The sequence below is a fragment of the Aedes albopictus genome, chromosome 1, assembly GCF_035046485.1.
Source record: "Aedes albopictus strain Foshan chromosome 1, AalbF5, whole genome shotgun sequence".
Taxonomy (NCBI): Eukaryota; Metazoa; Arthropoda; class Insecta; order Diptera; family Culicidae; genus Aedes; species Aedes albopictus.
In genome coordinates, this window is record NC_085136.1 from 226,144,233 (window position 1) to 226,165,864 (window position 21,632).

At 43.4% G+C, this 21,632-nt stretch overlaps 2 protein-coding genes across 9 annotated transcripts in view; both read right to left on the reverse strand.

The window, feature by feature from the left end:
• Positions 1-21,632, reverse strand: part of LOC109410067 (growth hormone secretagogue receptor type 1) — a 484,121-nt gene that overhangs the window by 126,308 nt on the left and 336,181 nt on the right. The window lies entirely within an intron of this gene.
• On the reverse strand, positions 1,157-9,449 carry LOC134285451 (uncharacterized). Its single transcript, XM_062846203.1, has 2 exons — positions 1,916-9,449; positions 1,157-1,710 (listed from the first exon to the last, which is right to left on the reverse strand). The coding sequence occupies exon 1, from the start codon at positions 9,447-9,449 to the stop codon at positions 2,856-2,858; it is 6,594 nt and encodes a 2,197-aa protein (XP_062702187.1). The 3' UTR covers positions 1,157-1,710; positions 1,916-2,855.

Here is a 21,632-nt window from a genome sequence, read left to right on the forward strand (position 1 = left end):
AGCTTATGAATTTTGGGGTAATGGTATGTTTGTTGCTATAACACTTATAGGGTAGAATTCACGAATCAATCATTTTATTTTCACTTCCATCCTCTTTCGCACTTCATATAACGTACTTAGCTGATTTAGTATGAATTTTATATACCATTTTCTACTTTAACTTAGTCTAGAACTTAGTTTACGAACATTTCATAACCATTTCTGTGTCTTGCCATTCCACTATCAAAGAAAGAATTGAAGTTGCACCAACAAAAACGACGATTTGAACAAAAATACGACTCAGACTTCATTTGGAAGGTGACCCCAAACTTTTGCATGATGAAGCATCTTAAGGGGTGACCCCAAACTTTTGCACGGTGACTTGTAAACCTAACTCGATAATTTAAATTATGTTATGAATTTTTCCGCAAAAATATGATAAATGGCTCTTAAAGAGGATAGAAATAGAGTTCTAATGCATTTTTAATTTTAAAATTTGACCGACCCAATTTAGAGTTACACGGAAAACTATTTTTCGTACAGATTTAGGAAAAACATGTAAGTTTAGGTAACCTTTTTGTACTAAAAATTTCATATAAAATTAGTGAAAAGTACCTACGAATCAAATCTAACTCTTTATCTTTCGATAGAGTCTGAGAACGACTGGATTAAATGAAAGATAACTGAGATATGACCGAAAAGCATTTCCATGTTTTTGAGGGGGTGACCCCAAACTTTTGGACGGGAGTGTAATCCACTAAATAACCAGGTAGAGGAGACTGTGATTCGAGTGATACAGTGCAGAACCAGAAATGATTTGTAACTGCTGATTTCCCTGTAATTTAGCATGCCTCACAAGAGACCACACATTTGACCTAATTTCCATTGGCGTATCTAGGATTTTTTCCTAGGGGGTGCTTAGAGGGTGCCAGATTCAGTGGCATCCAGGTTGTTTCGGTTTTTTGTTAAGGTGAATATATGACGAAGCCACACCTCGAGTTTTCAAGAGCACAACTCTGAAGAACCGAATGTCGGTTTGAGCTGAAAAGTTGATCGATTGGTTACTCGCTGGTGGTGACCAATCGATCAACTTTTCAGCGCAAACCGACATTCGGTTCTTCAGATTTGTGCTCTTGAAAATTCGAGGTGTGGCTTCGTCATATATTCACCTTAAGGGAAATACTGATCCACCATCTTAGTGTAATGATATACTGCGACACGGGAAAAATTAGCCCGTAGATTTAAACGCGCTGTATTTGAATATTTTTTTTAAACCGAACCGTTGTACTGACTTAACACTTTCTCTGTCATGTAAGGTCTGAATACTTGATAACTTGATTGCGTATGGAGTTTGCATTTTCAGTTTGAACTTAACAATCATCGCGACAACCTCTTTGTTTTGTGGACTGAAAACAATCCGGTCCGTAAGAATCCATTTTCAGAGCAATTATTAGAAGTGTAAATCTTGAAAAAAATAAAATATCCACAAATTTGCGTGTACTTGTATTCATCGTGACTTCCTTTTTGTTTTATTGCATAATAACAACCATTATAGAAGTAGTTCTCAAGAACAATTGTAAGAGTTCAAATACATAAAATTGCAAAATCAGGATACACATATGCATTTTTGGTTTGACTACAACATTTATGGCGACTGCGTTTTTGTTTCATTGGTTGAACACTACCACGTGGACATGCACATACTTTTACAGAGAAATTGTGAGTATGATTCTTAAGGTGAAGATATGACGAAGCCACAGCTCAAATTTTCAAGAGCACAAATCTGAAGAACCAAACGTCGGATTGTGCTGAAAAGCTGATCGATTGGTTACCCGCTGGTGGTGACCAATCGATCAACTTTTCAGCGCAATACGACATTCGGTTCTTCAGATTTGTGCTCTTGAAAATTTGAGCTGTGGCTTCGTCATATCTTCACCTTAAAACTACAAAATTTCGACTCGATTATCCTGAGTTCCGTTCTGAAGCTTCACGAACATATTATCAAACCAGTTGAAACCTGGAATTTGGTGCGATCGAAATTCGATTTTTCTCTTCGGAATTCTGATACTCGCACCAATCTCCGATTTCGACTGGATTGATAATATATATCTGGTGAATGGAATGGTGTATAAAGCTGAAATTTTGACTTACGTAAAACCAACAATTTAGTAATCAGTAAAAATTTCAGGACAATCGATTCTGGATTATACTTATAATACAAGAAATTTGTGTTCTCGGCAAAACATTCTTTTGGTAATTCCTCAGGGAATATTTCCGGCAATTCATTTGGAAATTGTTTTGCAATTTATTTCAAATGTGACATTTTTTCGAAATCTCTCAGTAATTTCTTCGGACTTGGCAAATTTCTTCAGAAATATCTTTGGATCTCCTTCGGCAATTTCCTTAAGAATTTATTTGGTTATATGTTTGGAATTTGGTACTAAGCACCATTCACGCATCTTTTGAAAATGTCATAGGCAATGACTTTGGAAAGTTCTTTGGTAATTCCGTTAGAAGTTTATTTGGCTTTTGTTCCCAAATTTTCGGGAGGTTAGAATTGCCCTTCACAAGGTCGATTTTCGTCGAAGCAAATCACAACGTTTTTGTTAGTTGTAATGTAGCTTTTGCTGCAATTTTATTTTTCGTTTTAGTTTTAGTGTAATTCATTAGTTATAAGATTTGTACTCACATAAATCGGTTTGCATGTGTAGATTTAAGGACAATTTCCCCGTACTTTTCGTGTTTCGTGTGTTCTTTTTTGCATGAACCACTAACACTTTTAAATTAAGAACAATCAGTTTTAAGTAATTTACAATCTTGGTTGTAGATTAGCTTAGCGAGTTTAGCAACTTCAACGTGTTTAACTTTAACAATAGCTAATTCATTGCATGACATTTGATTGGTCCATCTGTCATTCCCTTTTCTTCCCATGTCACGCTGACAGGCTTGTCATCGGTCGGTTCAACCGTCACGGTATCGTGACCGACAGTGCTGCCAGAACCAACACTCTCTCCCCCGTAACACTGGCCACCAGGTCCAGTTTTACCAGCATCTACCTCTAATACCGCCAGCCTAGCCACAGGCCTGCGCACAAGCCCCTTTGCAGTTTGTATGATAGCTTGCCGAATCCTCCCATCTGTCCCCTTGATTGTTTGCACAACTCGACCTCTTGTCCACTCATTCCTTCGCCCCTCACCAACTACCAGCACTAACTGTCCTTCAGCTATGGGATCCACTTCACCACACCACTTCGGTCGCTTAGTCAGGGTGGGGAGGTACTCCCTTATCCATCTCCTCCAGAAAACGTCTAGTTGATGCTGCAGTTGATGCCACGACGATCTTAAGGCTTCGGCCGGATCTGTTGCTTCAGCTATCGGTTGCCGGACTCCGCTTGAGTTGCCGAGCAGGAAGTGATTCGGAGTTATTGCCTCGTTTTCTTCCGACGTCAACGGCAGATAGGTTAAAGGCCGGCTGTTTACTATGGATTCGGCCTCCACCATGAAAGTGACCAACGCTTCGTCGTCCAGCTTGCGGTTGTTGTTGAACGCCGTCTCGACAGCAGTTTTAATGGAGCGAACCATATGCTCCCATGCCCCGCCCATGTGCGGAGTGCCTGGCGGGTTAAACACCCATTTGGTAGTAGTTCCCGTGAAAGTGACGGCTAGTTGCTCTACTTGCTCCTTCAACAATCTAGCGGCACCCAGGAAATTTGTGCCGTTGTCCGAGTAGATTTCGGCAGGCGCCCCTCTGCGGCAGACGAACCGTCGGATACATTTCATGCAAGAGTCCGTGGTCAAATTATGCGCCACTTCCACGTGCACCGCTCTTATTGTTAGGCACGTGAATACAGCAATCCAGCGTTTCGCGTTTCTCCTTCCGATCTTCACTGTCAGCGGTCCAAAGAAGTCCAGACCCGTGTACGTGAAGGGTTTTACAAAGGAGGCCATCCGAGCCAGCGGTAACGGTGCCATGCGAGGAATCTTCGGTGAACACTTGTAGACTCGACACCACTGACAAGTCTTGGCCATACTGCTTACCGCCGTCCGGAGTCGTGGAACGTAGTATCGTTGACGGACTTCGTTGACTACTGTTTCGGTATTCCCATGACGGTATTTACGATGGTAGTTATCTAGCAGTAGAGTAGTCAGCGCATGTTTTCTTGGAAGGATAACCGGAAACTTTGCTTCCCTATCGACGTTTGGAGCCGCTCCGATTCTACTGTCCACTCGAAGAATGCCCTGATCGTCCAAGATTGGACAGAGTTGAAAAATGGCGCTGCTTTTCTCTAACGGTGTTTGCTCGGTCGCCGGCTTCAAACTGTTTCGTTGTAGAACCATCAATTCATCCGGAAAGCATTGCCATTGGGCGTCGCGTATAAGCAGACTCTCTGCTTTTCGAAGTTCCTCGGAGGTCAAAGGACCTACGAACCGTTCGCGCCCAGCGATTTTCTGCTTCAGATTTTCAGCGAAACGATATACATAGGCGGCAGCGCGAACTGCTCTGGATAGCCGAGAAAAGCGGGTGATGTCTACCAGCTGTTCCGGGATCTGTATCGCTTTGTGCGCATAACATGGGCGAAGCTCATCTTCCGTGGGTGGCGTAGAAATAGTTTGCGTGGGCCACTCTGCTTCGGGCTTCCCAAGATATGCCGGACCCTTGAACCAGACACTGTTTGCGTTAAGATCCGGACCACTTCCCCACTTCGTCGCAATGTCTGCCGGATTCTGCTTGGAGGGAACCCAACGCCAAGTGTCCACATCGGTGATCGTCAGTAGTTCTCCAATTCTACACGCGACGAACTGTTTATACCTTCGATGATCAGCTCGTAACCATGAAAGGACCGTTGCTGAATCGCTCCAAAACACCTTCCTGGTGATCCGCAGGGTATGATTCTCCTCGATGAACTTCGATAATCGTGCGCCAAGTACAGCGGCCAGCAGTTCCAAGCGCGGAATCGATTGAGTCTTCAGCGGGGCCACCTTTGTTTTGGCTGCCACGAGTGCACATTCGGGAATTCCTTCATTGTTGATCGTCCGGAAATAGGCAACCGCACAGTACGCCGACTCGCTGGCGTCTACAAACAGGTGTAGTTGTAGATTTTGATACCGTTCTTTGGTTGCACCTGAGAAGTAACAGCGAGGTATTTTGAGTCGACTAACGGCTTCGAACAGTTGGGTCCAATTTTTCCACCGTAGGTAAAGATCATCGTTGACCTTTTCGTCCCACTGTGCTCCCGTTCTCCACACTTCTTGCAGGAGAATCTTCCCGTGTACTACAAACAGGCTCAGGAATCCCAGTGGATCGAAAAGTGACATCAGACATTTCAGCATCTGCCTTTTTGTAGGGCGTTCGCCAGTCGTAATCAGATTGGAAATATCTTGTTTCATCACGGTCGAGAAGCTGAAGGCATCTTCCAGCGTCGACCACAAGAGTCCGAGAACTCGCTCATAGTCGCCTTGTTTTTCCGCTGCAAATTTCTTATCTTCTCCTGATTTGGTTTCACCTAAAGCGGTCAGAACGTCGTTACTGTTTGACAGCCAGTTCCTCAACTCGAAACCGCCCTGTTCGTGGACATAACGCATTTCTTGGGACACCCTGATCGCCTCCTCCGTTGATTCGTAGCTTTCCAGGGAGTCGTCTACGTAATGGTTGTCCACTATGCCTTCGACTGCTCGTGGATACAGCTCTTGGAACTCCCTAGCGTTCTTGTTTTTAATGTGTTGAGCAGACGCAGGGGAACACGTTGAGCCGAATGTGGCGACATCCATGAGATACACGTCGGGATTGTCTGCGGGATTCATCCGCCACAGAAACCGCTGCGAGTGACGATCCTCCTTACGTATAAAGATTTGGTGGAACATCTCTCGTATGTCGGAGGAGACGCCCACCTTGAACTGACGGAAGCGCACGAGAACACCAGGAAGTGATGTCAGCTGGTCAGGACCCTTCAGCAGTACCGAATTCAGAGAAATCCCGTTTATGGCCGCTCTAGCATCCCAAATCATTCGGATCTTGCCTGGTTTTCGAGGATTTACTACCGCTCCTAGCGGCAAATACCATACTCGACGAATGTCGGCGCTAGCTAACTCCGCTTCTGTGGCACGATGCGCGTAGCCTTTCAGCTGATAGTCTTCCAGCTGACGTTGCAAAGCTTCTCGAAGATCCGGGTTCCGATCCATACGTTTTTCAAGACACTCTAAACGCCGAAGGGCCATGCTGTAGTTGTCTGGAAGCTCTACGTGGTCGAACTTCCATAATAGGCCGGTCTCGAAGTGATTGCCTACTCGGATCGTAGTTTCCTCCATTATTCGTTGAGCGCGCTTGTCTGCCTCGGATACTAGGGGAACGACGGGCTGCATGATGACTTCCTCCGTAGTAAAGAAGTCCTTGACGAGATCATGTAGGGATTGATCCGACGTACATCCGCAGGCATGGTAGTTGACTGATGATCTTTGGCCATCGCTTGCTGTCCCTCCATAGATGCACCACCCTAGCCTGGTTTTCGCAGCAACAGGTTCGCGCCGCAGTCCTTCACGCACTTTCCGCGGAACCATCAAGTCCAAGTTGTTAACTCCGATCAGCAGCTTCGGTACTGCCTTGGTGTAACTTCTAACTGGAAGACCCTTAAGGTGTTCAAATTGTTCGGACAGGCGATCATACGAGAGGGTTTGCATGGGCAACGACAACTCCTGAACAGTTTGAACTTCTTGTAGTGAGTACTTCTTTCCATCGGCGGACGAAATGGTCAGCGACATTTGCTGTGATCCTTGTTCGGTGCGTGTAACGTTCGCCGTCCACAGCAGACACAATGGCATTGCTACTCCTTCGACTCCAAGTTCCTTGGCCAGACTGTCCTCGACCAGCGTTAGAGAGGATCCATCGTCGAGGAACGCGAAAGTATCCACTGTTCCCTTGGGCCCGTGCAACGTCACAGGAAGAATTCTAATGAGCAGCGACTGCGTCACCTGACGATGAGTGTGATTTTCTGCCGTGTTCACCGACGACTGTATCGGCGTATCGGTGTTGCTACGATTCGAGTGTAGAAGCGGATGGTGACGAAATCCGCAACCGTTTGTCCCACAGTTACTGGTTTTCCTACAGCTTCTTTTTCCATGCGAACTCAAGCAGTTTCGGCACAGTTCATTTGACTGGACACACTTCCAGCGTCCGTCCACGGAAAGCGATTTGAAGGTGCGACAATCCTGGATACGATGACCGGCGTTCTTGCAGGCGGGACACGGCTTTGCTTCTTCGCGACTCGGCGGCGCATTGGTTCCGGAATTGGATGCTGGATCACTATGATGGCTGTTAACATTTCCTCTCGACTTCGAATTGTTCTTCACGTAGGCACCTGGTCTTCCACTGCTGCTAGCGTACACTGTCACTTTGCTCACTGCCTTCACTACACTGGACATGAAGGGGCCGAACGTCTTGAGATTGACCTCCGAAAATCCCTGGAGGTATGAACCCCATTCCATTTGGAGGTGTGGTGGGAGTTTGGCGACAAGTTCCGCGAGGAGGGAGGGGTTTGACAGGTGTGTGGCTTGTCCTGCAACCTCTAGGTGGTCGCAGAGGCTCTGAATGGACATTCCAAAATCAATAATGGTTTGGAATTTTTCAACTTTTGGTGACGGAGCAGAACGTACCTTGTCTAAGAGTGCTGAAATCAGCAACTCTGGTCGACCGTAAAGCATGTGGAGTGTTTCCATAATGTGTGGCACTGACTCCGGCAATAGCAATCGGCTTTGAACTGCCTCATAGGCCGCGCCTTTCAGGCTTCGCTGAAGGCGGCAAAGATTTTCGGCACTGGAGTACCCACAAGCTAGTGTAGTGTTCATAAAACTGCTTATGAATACCGGCCAATCGGCAGGATTGCCAGAAAAGGGGGGCAAGTCGCGCGGCATTACTTGTCTGGCCGCTAACTGCGAGGGGGAGGGGGCAAAAGTGGCTATATTTGCATTTAGCAATGGTGCTTGCGAAGGCGATAGAGCAATGCTACCAAATTGCTTCATTAGATGCTGAAGGTTGCCGGCGTTACTAGGCGGCTGAACATTTACTGGTAGAGGATTATTATCTGGCTTACCTGGTGGCTGAGGGAAAGATATTTCTCTATTAGGAGATTCGGGTTGTGGTGGCGGGGGCGGCGATGATGGAGGCGTAGCGGCCGCGTATGAAGACGCGACTGCCGGCGGGGCTGCCGCCAGAGTTTCTACGGTTGGCGCAGGTCCCGACGGTGGTGCATGTTGGTACATCGGCTGGAATACAGGATACGTTGGTATACGATATGGTACCGCAGCAGGCGGTAACGTCGACGTGGCGTGGAGCATCGGCGGCATGGGGGCGCCAACGTGATATGGGCCCAAATTCCCTTGTTGATGGTGTGAAACGATTGGACGTGGAATCTCTGGCATCCTCTGTTCCACCAAAGACTGCGGCGGGGCCTGTACAGACACCGAAGGAGGTCTGGCAAACGGCTGCTCGGTTGAGGGGTTCTCCGGTATAAAGTTCAACTGGTGCTGCGGGTTAGGCGGAAGCATCATAGCGGGAAACGAACTCGGATTCGACGTGAAGCATTTTGTTGAAACCGGTTCTGGTAGTGCGCACACTGGCGCCGTCGAAGGCACTGTCGTCGATTTGGACACCACGGCTGGGGCCGGCGGAGGTTGTTTATATGCCTGCTCAGTGCAAGACATTTGTGCTGGAGTAGACTGCGCTAGAGGTACGGTTCCTGTCACCTTGTTGAAGACGGCCTGCCTGATTGGGTCTCCGTCCTGGGTCGGACCGGATATGAGGGCTCCTGTCGCTGGAGCCACTCCGAACGATAGTTGATTTGGCAACGAAGGATGCTTCAGCGGACTCTGTTGATTCCCACTATCTGGCTGCTGGACTTGGACTGTGGCGTAACTGCTAGCGGTAGCGGTAACTGGCTTCGGTTGGTTGGAAGGGGCTGGTGGCAACGACGGACGGCCTGTCTCCGTTGAAGTGGGAGGAATGATGGCGTCCTCCTTCTGCTCTGCGCAACTTTTCACCCTATTCGCAACCTTCGCGATGCTGGCTTGTTTGCTCACTTTGCTGCGTTTGCTTCGAACACTTTCGCTCTCTTCATCTAGCTCCAGTTGGGATTCGAGCAGTTTGTACTTCTGCTCGACAAACTTCTGCTGGATTGCTTGGAGCTCATTAAGCTTCTCAAGCTGCAGATTGATTCTCGCGGACCGTCCGGATTGGTTCGAGCATCGGGATCCACGAGATGTCCGTGCGATGCTGCCCAGGTCATCCACCTGACACTTTGGGCAAGACCAAGAACGATCCTTAATCGAATCGGTTACTCCGGCGCACGAAAAGTGCCACCAAGTTTGGCAACCATCGCACTGCACCATGTTTTCGTCGCCGTTCAGGCGATCGCACTGTACGCAGTCTGACCGATGTTCGTCGAGCGTGTGTGCGTGGTGCAGCGATTGGTCAACGGGCATCTCGGGAAGAGATTTAGATGGAATTGATTCCATATCTATCGACGCGTTAATCAACTGCTGTCGATTTATCAAAAGATTTGTTCCCAAATTTTCGGGAGGTTAGAATTGCCCTTCACAAGGTCGATTTTCGTCGAAGCAAATCACAACGTTTTTGTTAGTTGTAATGTAGCTTTTGCTGCAATTTTATTTTTCGTTTTAGTTTTAGTGTAATTCATTAGTTATAAGATTTGTACTCACATAAATCGGTTTGCATGTGTAGATTTAAGGACAATTTCCCCGTACTTTTCGTGTTTCGTGTGTTCTTTTTTGCATGAACCACTAACACTTTTAAATTAAGAACAATCAGTTTTAAGTAATTTACAATCTTGGTTGTAGATTAGCTTAGCGAGTTTAGCAACTTCAACGTGTTTAACTTTAACAATAGCTAATTCATTGCATGACATTTGATTGGTCCATCTGTCATTCCCTTTTCTTCCCATGTCACGCTGACAGGCTTGTCATCGGTCGGTTCAACCGTCACGGTATCGTGACCGACAGTGCTGCCAGAACCAACAGCTTTTTTTTTTCGTTGGAAATGTTTTCTTGGGAGTTTCTTCGTCAATTTTTTAGTAGTGTTTCAAGCATTGTTTTGTTAATGTTAGCAATTCTATTGATAATTGCTTTTTTAAAATTCTCCATTTACTCTTCGGCACTTCCTTTGGGAATTCTTTTAGTGAAGCCTTTGGTAATTTATTCTTTCATTATTTATGCTATTCAGTATTCACTCGGCAATTCCAAATTTATTAAATAAATTTGTCAACGCAAGTAACATCGGAATTACCGAAGATATTCCGAAATCATCTGCTGCAGAAATTCCTTACATAATTACTGAAGAAAATATCTAAAGAATTATGACTAAAATTATAGATGTGATTTACAAAAGAATTTTCGAAGGAATTTCATCAGCAATTCCTTTGGAAATTTTAAAAACTTCGATTATTACTTTGGGAATTTCTTCGGTAATTCCTTTGGAAATTGATGCACCACATATTTTAGAGAATTCTTTCGCGAATTTATTTGAAAAATGAAATCTTTGGCGGTTCTTTAAAAATTTTGTCACGGTGATTCTACGGCAATTACTTTTGGAATCCTTCTAAATTTTTTTCAAAAATTCTTTCGATGATTTAGGATAATTCTTTGAGAATTTCTTCGAATTTTTTTATGTGAATGTTTGTGGAAATTTTCATAGAATATATTTCGGCAATTTATTTTGAGATTGGATTTGGCCAATTTCTTTAAAAAGCCTAAATATATTCTTCCGGAATTCCTCTGGTAATTTTTATATGAATTCTTTTGGCAGATATTTTGAAAATTCTAAGGTAATTTTGAAGGATTCTTTTCCGGCAATTGCTTTATGAATTTGTCAGGAAGGTTTTCGTGAATTTCATAGGATTTTCTCTGAGCAAGTCCACTTGAGAATTTCTGAATTTCCAGTTCAGCAATTTTTGGAAGAAAAATATATAAATTCAATTAAATCATAGATAATAACAAAAGTAATCACGTTAAAATTGCCTGAGAAAATTGCAAAATAACTGAAAAAGAAATTGCTGAAATAATTTCAAAGGAATAGCCATTGAAATTAAGAAAAACATGCAATGAAATTGCTTTTTAAAACAATACCACACTAATAAAAAACATGCGAAAGGAACCCTAAAAAAGGTTATATTGTGGTCTAGCGAATACGGAGTCGATGGTTCGAATCCCATCAGAACGTGATTTTTTCCACAAATTCATCTTTCAATCTGTCAATCAAAAACATTCGGTGCCTTCTAATCAATTAGTTTTTCCCGTTCATTTGTTATAGGATTTTACTAGAAATTTGTCAAGTAGTACCTTCTGTGTTCGCTCTGGAAATTTCAACTATTCTCGAAATTCCTTAAGGAGTTTCCACAGAGATTTCTATTGGGATTCCTTCAGCTGTAATTTTTTGAAGAAGGCCAAGTGGAGTTCCAGAAGTAATACCATGATTAATTTCTAGAGCAATCCATGATTAAAACTCTATAGGAATTCTTGAATGAGCCTTTGGAAAAATCCCTGAAAAAAAATCAAAGGCATTTCTGGAAGTTTCATAGGAAAACTTCTTAGAAGAATCCCAGCAAGAATGTCTTGACAAATCCCTAGAGGGATTCTTGCAGGTATCACAGTAAGAATTTCTGGAGGAGACCTAGCAAAAAAAAATTTAGAAATCCTGCTGAAATTTCTGGAGGAAGGCCAAGGGGAGTTCCTGGAGAAAATCTATGAGAAAATTATGCGGTAATCCTCGGGTAAAATATCTTGGATAAAAATTCCTGGAGGAATCATCAGAGAGCTTCTGAAGAAATCCCAGGAGGTATTCTTACAACGATTCTGGGATGTATCAATGTAGAAATGACAGCAAAAATCCTAGGAGGAATTGCTGGAGTAAACTATAGAGGAATTTCTAGAGAAACCCCATCAGGAATGCCTGGGGTAAACTAAAGAAAAAATCCTTGGACTGCTCTAGGTGTCCCTGCAAGAACCGTTAGAGGAATTCTGGAAGAATATGTAAAGAAGGCCCTGAAGGAATCGCAGGAGGAATTTCTGAAGGAATCTCAGGAAGATTTCCCGGAAGTATTCCAGCCAATATTATTTATTAGTATTAATTCATATAGGAATAACTAGAAGAATTTCTGGACATATAATAGTAAGAACTTATGGAGGAATTTATGGAAGAACCGCAGGAGGAGTTGTTTGAGTTATTCTCTGAGGAAGGCCAAATGGAGTTTCTGAAGGAATTTCATGAGCAATTTCTAAAGGAATTTTTGGATAAAATCTCTAGAGGAATTCCTGGTTGAGTCCTTGGAGAAATTCCTGGTAGAACAACCAAAAGAATTTCTGCAAGAATTCCAGGAAGATTACCTGGTAAAATCCCAGCCAAAATCCAGGAGAAAGCTCTAGAAGAATCCGTAGCATAATTTTTGAAGTACCAAAGTTAGAATTTTTGAAAGAAGAATAGAATAGGAATTACCTGAGGAATCCCAGCTGAAATATCTGGATAAATTTTTAGAATTCTGGGAGGTATTATAGAAGTAATTTCTATACAAATCTTTGAATCAGGTATGTCGAAGGTATCCTAAGAGAAGTTCCTCTAACAAATGCCTGGAGGAATACCTACAGTTCTTCTTGAAATAATTGGTATAAGTATACTGGAGGAATCCCTAATGGAATCGCAGCATGAATTTCTGGAGGGATACCAGGAATACCAGAACTTCTCTAGTGGAATTCCTGAAGGTACCAGAGTAAGATTTTTTCTAAGAGAAAGTGCTGGAAGAATGGAAGAATGTCAGCAGGAGTTGCTTGAGCTTTCCTAGCCACAATTCCCGGAGGAAGGCCAGTATAACCTCCTGGAGGAATTCGATGAGAAATTTCTGGAAGAATCCCTGAATAAAATCTCTAAAGGAATTCCTGGAAGAATCACCGGAGAAATTGCTGGATCAATCTCTGCAGAAATTGCTTGTATGTACAACCCCATCAGGAAGCAGAATCCTAAGGGAAGTTTATTGAAGAAATATCGGGAGGAATCCATAAAGGAGGGCTAGAGAAATTACTGTATAAATAAATGCAGTTAGAGGTATTTCTGGAGGGGAATCCATGGAGAAGTCTGTTCATTGTTCTTACCAATATCCAAAAACGCTAAAACGTACAACAGATATAAGTAATTCCAGGTATGCTTAAGTTTTGTTCAAACGAGTCATTAATAAATATTGGAATTATTGTGTGAAGTTTTTAATTTTAGGTGCCTGTCAAGGAAAAATTCTAAGGGGTGCCAAATTTGTTCTAGGGGGTGCCAGGCACCCCTGGAACCCCCCCTAGCTACGCCAATGCTAATTTCTCTTAGGTAAGTCGTGTCATTTTTCTCATCAACTGTTATTGCTACAGTACTTTTTCTTATTTACAAAAAAGTCTTGTCTATAATTCAAAAACGAGATTATGATTCTCCTATGGCGAACCGAATCCAGAAAAGAGGGGTCAACCACTGTAATACCTATTATTGCCATTTGATGCCCAACTGGACAGACGATTCAAAAATTTCCAAGAAAACGCCACTTATACTTTCGCTTTTCTACCTTACTTATGCATTAAAGCTTGACAAACTGCCACGCTCTGTTTCACGCCTTGTCACCAGCTACCGACGTCGAAATCTCGCCACAAGGTCATAACCGATTGCTTTTAGCATTTCGCTACCGTTGTTGTGATGTGCCTACTTCTTCCGCCCGTGTTGTATTTATGTAGGGGAGTCTGGGTTGCGGTTGCTCCACTTTCGGTTACTATCAAAATAAGATGTCGATCTTGCAGCTCTTTTTTTGCTTAATTTCCTTATGAAATCAGAGGTTCCTTAGAACACAGTAATACGGTAATCATCAATTACCGAGCGTACCAAGCCATCATTGCTGTAGAGAACTCGGTGTTTTGTTATCCGAAGGGTACGTCAGGTACGTTACGCTTACGACAAACAATCACAGAACCGTGAGAGGCAGCCGTCTGTACCTAGGCAGGCTAGCAAGGAAGGAGGTTGTTGAACTCAAAAGTGAGGGATAGTAATGCCAGTAAGTCGGATCCCGGCCAGGTGTTCCGAAAGGCTAGAAGGGAGGGCCTAATAAGGCCCATCCGTCCCGTGTTGAAGGGAGCAGAGAGTTTCGACCGTGTGTAGGGTAATTGTTCCCTTCGTTGTGGTAGTACCTAATGTTGTGGTAGTGGCATTTGAGCACTTTTTCGACTGAAATGTTACCAAAAGGCATTTTTAATAGATGTCATTTCATTTTCATTTATTTAGTTAACATCAAATTCATGATAATACTGAATCAACAATTTGCCGCCATAATACTCGATTTGCAGCTGCAGCTCTCCAACGTCGGTCACGCCCAACACTCGCCAGATCACGCTCCACCTGGTCCGCCCATCGTGCTCTCTGCGCTCCACGCCTTCTTGTACCAACCGGATGGTTAGCAAACACCAACTTTGCAGGGTTGTTGTCCGGCATTCTTGCAACATGCCCTGCCCACCGTATCCTTCCGGCTTTGGCTACCTTCTGGATGCTGGGTTCGCCATAAAGTGCAGCGAGCTCGTGGTTCATCCTTCTCCGCCACACACCGTTCTCCTGCACGCCGCCGAAGATCGTCCTTAGCACCCGTCGCTCGAAAACTCCGAGTGCTTGCATGTCCTCCTCGAGCATCGTCCACGTCTCGTGCCCGTAGAGAACCACCGGTCTTATTAACGTCTTGTACATGGTACATTTGGTGCGGGGGTGAATCTTTTTTGACCGCAGTTTCTTCTGGAGCCCATAATAGGCACGACTTCCACTGATGATGCGCCTTCGTATTTCACGGCTCACGTTATTGTCAGCCGTTAGCAAGGAACCGAGGTAGACGAATTCTTCTACCACCTCGAAAGTATCCCCGTCTATCGTAACATTGCTGCCAAGGCTTGTCCTGTCTCGCTCAGTCCCACCTACCAGCATGTACTTTGTCTTAGCCGCATTCACCACCAGTCCGACCTTTGCTGCTTCACGTTTCAGGCGGGTGTACTGTTCTGCCACCGTTCCAAATGTCCTAGCAATAATATCCATGTCATCCGCAAAACATACAAATTGGCTGGATTTCGTGAAGATCGTACCCCGGCTGCTGAGCCCGGCTCATCGCATAACACCTTCCAGGACGATGTTGAATAGTAGGCAGGAAAGTCCATCACCTTGTCGTAGTCCCCGTCGAGATTCAAATGAACTGGATAGTTCACCCGAAATCCTTACGCTGTTCTGCACACTGTCCATCGTTGCTCTTATCAGTCTAGTCAGCTTCCCGGGAAAGCTGTTCTCGCCCAATAGATGTATTATGCTTAATTTATAAGATTGCACTTTTTGTGTGCTTACGTTTTGCCCAAAAACCTAGTTTAAAAAAATATTTTCCTTAATATTTCTGCTGCTGTGTTCCTATTGTTGCGGTAGTGTTCCTAATGTTGCGGTATCCCATATGATTTCAATGGGATACCGCAACATTAGGAACCGAAATTAAATTTTACCTCCATAATAGGAACAGTGTGCCTATTGTTGTGGTATGCGATTATTGATCGAAAACAGAGAGAAACGATAGTTTTCATATTTTTCCCAGCAAATTTGGATAGAAAACTACCGACTAACGTTTTGAAACCGTTCATTAGATGGTATGATCATATTTTTTTGAATTAATTTACCTTATTACCACAACGATCGGCACACTTACCCTAGGTCATCAACCACCACAGGACCACAGTTTAGGGCGAGTCAGGGAAGGACACGCCTCCTAAACCCTAGCGGACAGGCAGATGGAGTGCGATGCTAAGTTCATGGATTCTGGTGCCGATGTACGCAGTATTCGACGTACTCGTACAGGTGGAATGATCCTCGAGTGCGACAAAACTTTGAAGGGCGCCGACGCAGTGGCGTAGCCATGGGGGGGGGGGGGGGGGGTGGTGTTTATTTTATATATTATTTTTTCAGTATAATGGGTAGTACGCTGATCGCAAGAAATTTCTTGGCCTATCTCGATGCGTGGAAAATTCAGGCAAGGAATCGCTCAAGAAATAATAAAGCGTTGCTTTATTCCGGATCCTAGTACGGAGCTGAAACGAAACGTCAAATCAAATGGGGCTTGCTGTGTTAAATTTCTTGACCATTCCGGTCACGGAAAAATAATGCACTGAACGACAATTACTTGAGCGATTCCGGTTGAAGTGCATACTTCGCATAAAACGCTTTCTGACGAAAATTTTTTTCGGCTGTGCCGCTATTTTAATGCTACGACTGAAATTCAATTCATATTGCTTTATTATTCGTGGCTATTCACGAAATGTGAGTGTCATATAATGGAAAAGGCATCATTGATCGTCGAAAACCCTTCCCAGAGTAAATTTCTGGCTACGCCACTGAGCCGACTACAAGTTTCTAACGGAAGTTCTTGGCAAGGGTGTCGAGGTGAGGGCTTTAACCGCTGAAGAGATTTCAGACTTGGTCTAGAAATCAAAAGATCATAGACGTGGAAGAGCTTGTCACGGCAATGTGGCAACAGTGCGAGGGGCAAGTGGCCACTCAAGACGATCGGCTACGGAAAGGTCCGACAGCGACACATGTGAACTTGGTTCGGCTATGGGTAACTCTCGCTGAGACCGTCCCACTATTTACACCATGTCTTCAAAAATGTTTAAGGTGGCGATTTTCTGAAAGTCCTCCTCAAAAAAGTAAGGAAAATGCATTTGGTTAATCAAATTGGTGGACCCCCCGTTAGTTAGAGCCACAAGCATTTTGGCGGACCCCTCGATTTTTGTCAATTGTTGGTTCATTGAAACCGTTATAACTCGAAAGTTTCGCCAGAAACCACCTGAAAACTATAGGTTGTTGAAAAGAGAGAAGATAGGGCTACTATTTACAGTTATAAAAAGTTGGGTCGGCCATATTGATTTTGGCCGCCATCTTGGATTTTTATACCAAAACTGTTTTTTCACCATGTTGGCAACCACCGATTTTCAAAACTTTTGCGTCAATCGAAAGCTGGGACATTTTTACACAACATATCAAAAATTTAGAGATGTATCTTTTTCCTATCAAAAGTTATCTGCACTTTTGTAAATCATGACACGTTTTCTCCATACATTTCCATGCGCACCGGCAATGACACGCAACAGCATCAAAGTTGGCGCCTGCTTGTATACACAAACGCACCTGCAGCAAAATTAGGGCAAATCGGAGGATCGTTCTCATTTTTAACTGTTTCTCAATGATGCGGGCATTGCTTTTTAAACTTTTTTGGTGTTTTAAAAAGCTGGAACTTTCAACTTTTTATTAGTGGATTCAGATTTAGAATAAATGTTCGTAAACACTGTGAAATAATGCTGCATTTATGTAAACAATCGGCACCTGGCCCAGTGCGCAAAATTGGCATGATTCGCAAAAGTGCAAATAACTTTTGATAGGAAAAAGATACATCTCTAAATTTTTGATATGTTGTGTAAAAATGTCCCAGCTTTCGATTGACGCAAAAATTTTGAAAATCGGTGGTTGCCAACATGGTGAAAAAACAGTTTTGGTATAAAAATCCAAGATGGCGGCCAAAATCAATATGGCCGACCCAACTTTTTATAACTGTAAATAGTAGCCCTATCTTCTCTCTTTTCAACAACCTATAGTTTTCAGGTGGTTTCTGGCGAAACTTTCGAGTTATAACGGTTTCAATGAACCAACAATTGACAAAAATCGAGAGGTCCGCCAAAATGCTTGTGGCTCTAACTAACGGGGGGTCCACCAATTTGATTAACCAAATGCATTTTCCTTACTGTTTTGGGGAGGACTTTCAGAAAATCGCCACCTTAAACATTTTTGAAGACATGGTGTAAATAGTGGGACGGTCTCAGCGAGAGTTACCCCTATGTGTGACGGGCATGAATAAGTCCGTTTAAATAGGGAAATTCAAATTGGGCAGGTCCTGTGGGCATACTCGAGTCACCGAAAGATTACTTAGAGTGTATTGAAGGCCGTGACACTAACAAGCTTTGCAGGCAATGTCGAGGTGATGGCGACAAGTTGCAAGGTTGTTCAAACCCTCCCAAATGCTTGATTTGATAAGGGACATCCGCGAATAGCAAGTAAATAAAAGGTCTTAATAACCCGGTCTTTCAGAGATCCTCAGCTGACAACCCAAGCAGCACACTTGAAAAGTTCCTATATTTTCAGTTCCAACGCTGCTCTCGTCGAGTACAGACGCAAGCATTGCGTTCCCTGCGTCCCCTTGATCACCCAGTAGTAAGCTCACTCTCAGACCCAGCTCGAGGTGTTCCTTGCTGCTGCTAGCTTGCACGGGTTAGTAGTTGGCAGGCAGCTAGTTACATTGAAATGGGGAGGCAATGACCATTAGGCCTGTCCAGCTTTTCAAAAATGTTCTCTGATTCTCAAGTCCACCCCCATATTTTGATTGGCATCCTAAAAGAAGCAACTGGTCAAAATTTCAGCCAAATCCATTGAAATTAAGAGGTGCATCAAATCAATTTTGTGTTTTTCGACTATTTTTGAACTTCAAAAAATCATAACTACACTAAAACTTGTCAAAACTTAATTCTTTCGGCAGAAATTGAAAGCTATACTTGTTTGCTACAACTTCTCCGAACAACGTGTGCCAATAAAATTGAAGGAAACATGTGTAATTATCACATTTGTAATCAGAAAAACCTTAAAAAGTTGATTTTTTGATAGATTTCGTTCTGGAACACCCTAATATACGTAATAAGTTGGATTTTTCAAAACGGCATCATATTCTTCAATGTTTTTTGGTTATTTGCTTCTCTGACACCAATGCTGTAGGAGCTGAGCAAAAATTACTAAAATTTGGGAAAGCCAAATGTGGCCTAAAAACTAGCTTTTCGGGTGCAATCACGCTTTGGCGCGCAAAAAGTGGCATCGCGTCAGCACTGATATGATAGCCAACACCTGTCATCACGCTTGTTTGTTATCACCCGTGATAGGGGGTAGCCAAGGCAAACTACAAGGAAGCAAAGCTACTACGTCCAGTACAATTTCGCGCCACAGCGTGATTGCCTCCAAAAAGCTAGTTTTTAGGCCACATTTGGCTTTCCCAAATTTTAGTAATTTTTGCTCAACTCCTACAGCATTGGTGTCAAAGAAGCAAATAACCAAAAAACATAGGAGAATATGATGCCGTTTTAAACTATCAAACTTATTACGTATATTAGGGTGTTCCAGAACAAAACTTTTCAAAAAATCAACTTTTTAAGGTTTTTCTGATCACATATGTGATAATTACACATGTTTCCTTCAATTTTATTGGCTTACGTTGTTCGGAGAAGTTGTAGCAAACAAGTGTAGCTTTCAATTTCTGCCGAAAGAATTAAGTTTTGACAAGTTTTAGTGCAGTTATGATTTTTTGAAGTTCAAAAATAGTCGAAAAACACAAAATTGATTTGATGCACCTCTTAATTTCAATGGATTTGGCTGAAATTTTGACCAGTTACTTCTTTTAGGATGTCAATCAAAATATGGGGGTGGACTTGAGAATCAGAGAACATTTTTGAAAAGCTGGACAGGCCTAATGACCATGCTCGATGACGGACTGGCTAATGTAGCCTCTAAAAGTACATTTAGCAGAAACGGAGCAGAGTCGATAATACAGTTCTGGGTTAACAAATAGTTAGAACTGGAAGGCGGGACGTATGTCACACTTTTTGTATGGGACCTCTAAAATTTTTGTATGGGTTGTCACACTTTTCTGAACCCCCCCTCCCCCCTCAAAGCGTGACGTAATTTATGGACGTTCCCTAATGTCTACATAGTGACCATCTGGCGGTACGCTACAGTATCGTCTGCAATAACAGCTGGTGGAATCCATCCTATTTCAACGACCAACGACGAGATATTTGGGGAGGCCCTCTGCCATGAGCGAAACTTATTCGGTCTAACCGAAGATCTGTTGGTAGCTTTGCTCTCGCGTGCATGCGATGCCAGCATGCTAAAGAAAGTCCACTCCAAGTAAGAATACAGTAGGACCCACTCGGCCTACTGGTGGACACAAGCTATTGTGAATCTGCACCGCGCCTGTCTACGAGATAGGCTACGGATGCAGTGAGCACGTTGGGTAAAAGGATATAATGGCCCCCCTTATTTTCTAGCGATTCAAGCGCTTTCCGCATGCGTGATCGATTAGAAATCTTAAGTATTGAAGAATAATTGCCATCAAGCTTTATACATTACCTCCTGTAAGCTGACTTCATTGCAAACGAAGCTACTTCTGTTCGCCTGTGTTATTTTGCAACTTTTATGTAGTTAAACACTTGTTAAAAGATCCCCTTACGATAAGCATGTGGTGGAATTATCCCCTGGGACAGCTTTTTCACGGGGCTGGACGTTTTTCTTTTGATGGGGCGTATTGTCCCGTTTGTTTTGAAAAGGACAATTTTGGAACCTTTTCGAAAAACGTTTCAAAGCTTCCGTAGCCGCCCCTCCAAAGGCATACAACACTTCACTGACTTTAGGAACAACGATTTGCAGTGGACAGTAGATTGAATAAGGCACCAGTTTTAGATATACATATTGCCACTTCTGCTTAAGGGGGCATATTATACCTGTTTACCCTATTGATAAAAAGGGAGGTGAACAACGTGTGGCGTTCGCCGTTGCCAAAGTTGCGCTCAAGATACCGAGATAAAGCAAAAACACCGGTCGGTGGAAAAAAGGCCTGCTATGAGGGTCTATGCTAGAGTACTAATATGAACTCGTGAGGTGGCGCTTACAGGGTCGTGATAACTAAGACACGAGGTATGTATGAGGGGTCTCACCGAACAGTCAGCGTAGACAGTATCATCAAGGTGCTCTTTCTTCGTCATGATCCGACTCCTTGGCTTTTTTTTTGTAAGATCGCCGCGGACTCTAATGGGCGATGGAGGAAGGTAACCGATGAGAAACTAGTAGGGATTACAGAGCTGCTTAACGTAGATAAGGTACACCGGGGCAAGTTGAAACGGGTGGGGCAAGATGAAACACGAAGTTTTGAAATAGATTTCAATACAATTTGGATTTTTTTCCTTCGCTAAATGATTGTTTGAATCAAAAACTATGTGTTATGGCGATCGAACTGTTTATCATCATTAGAAAACATAACGTTAACCCGCTGTTTCATCTTGCCCCACCCGTTTCAACTTGCCCCGGTGTACCTTACCCAGGTAACCAATAAGCAGTTAAAATTGCTTTTATTCAGCACTATATGCGCCTTTACTGCAGGTCATTAAATGCTAATATGCCGTATATGCGCCATAAGTGCAAATTAAATGCAGGTTTTGGCCCAATATACGGCTGATTAAATGCTTAGCTTTCCTATCCCCAAAAAATCGAACATAAACAAAAACATTTTCCCCTGCGCATTTCAGTCGCTTCATATTCTCCCCTTTCTATTTTTACTCACACTCTCCTGTGCGGCTTTTGGGCTGTTGTTTATTTTTGCAGTTGTTTTTTGCTGTTCCAGCTGAAATTGAGATTCGATCCCACAATCCTCTGGCTGATGATGATGATGAACAAGATGAGCAATGATCAGATAATGTGCGTTGATTTTTTGATCTATTAAAGGTCTCAGTACCACACCGGCAGTTATTTTGCTG

What these genes read in the sequence shown, in the direction of transcription:
- LOC134285451 (XM_062846203.1), bottom strand. Translation starts at nt 9,449, where the DNA reads ATGCCCGTTGACCAATCGCTGCACCACGCACACACGCTCGACGAACAT.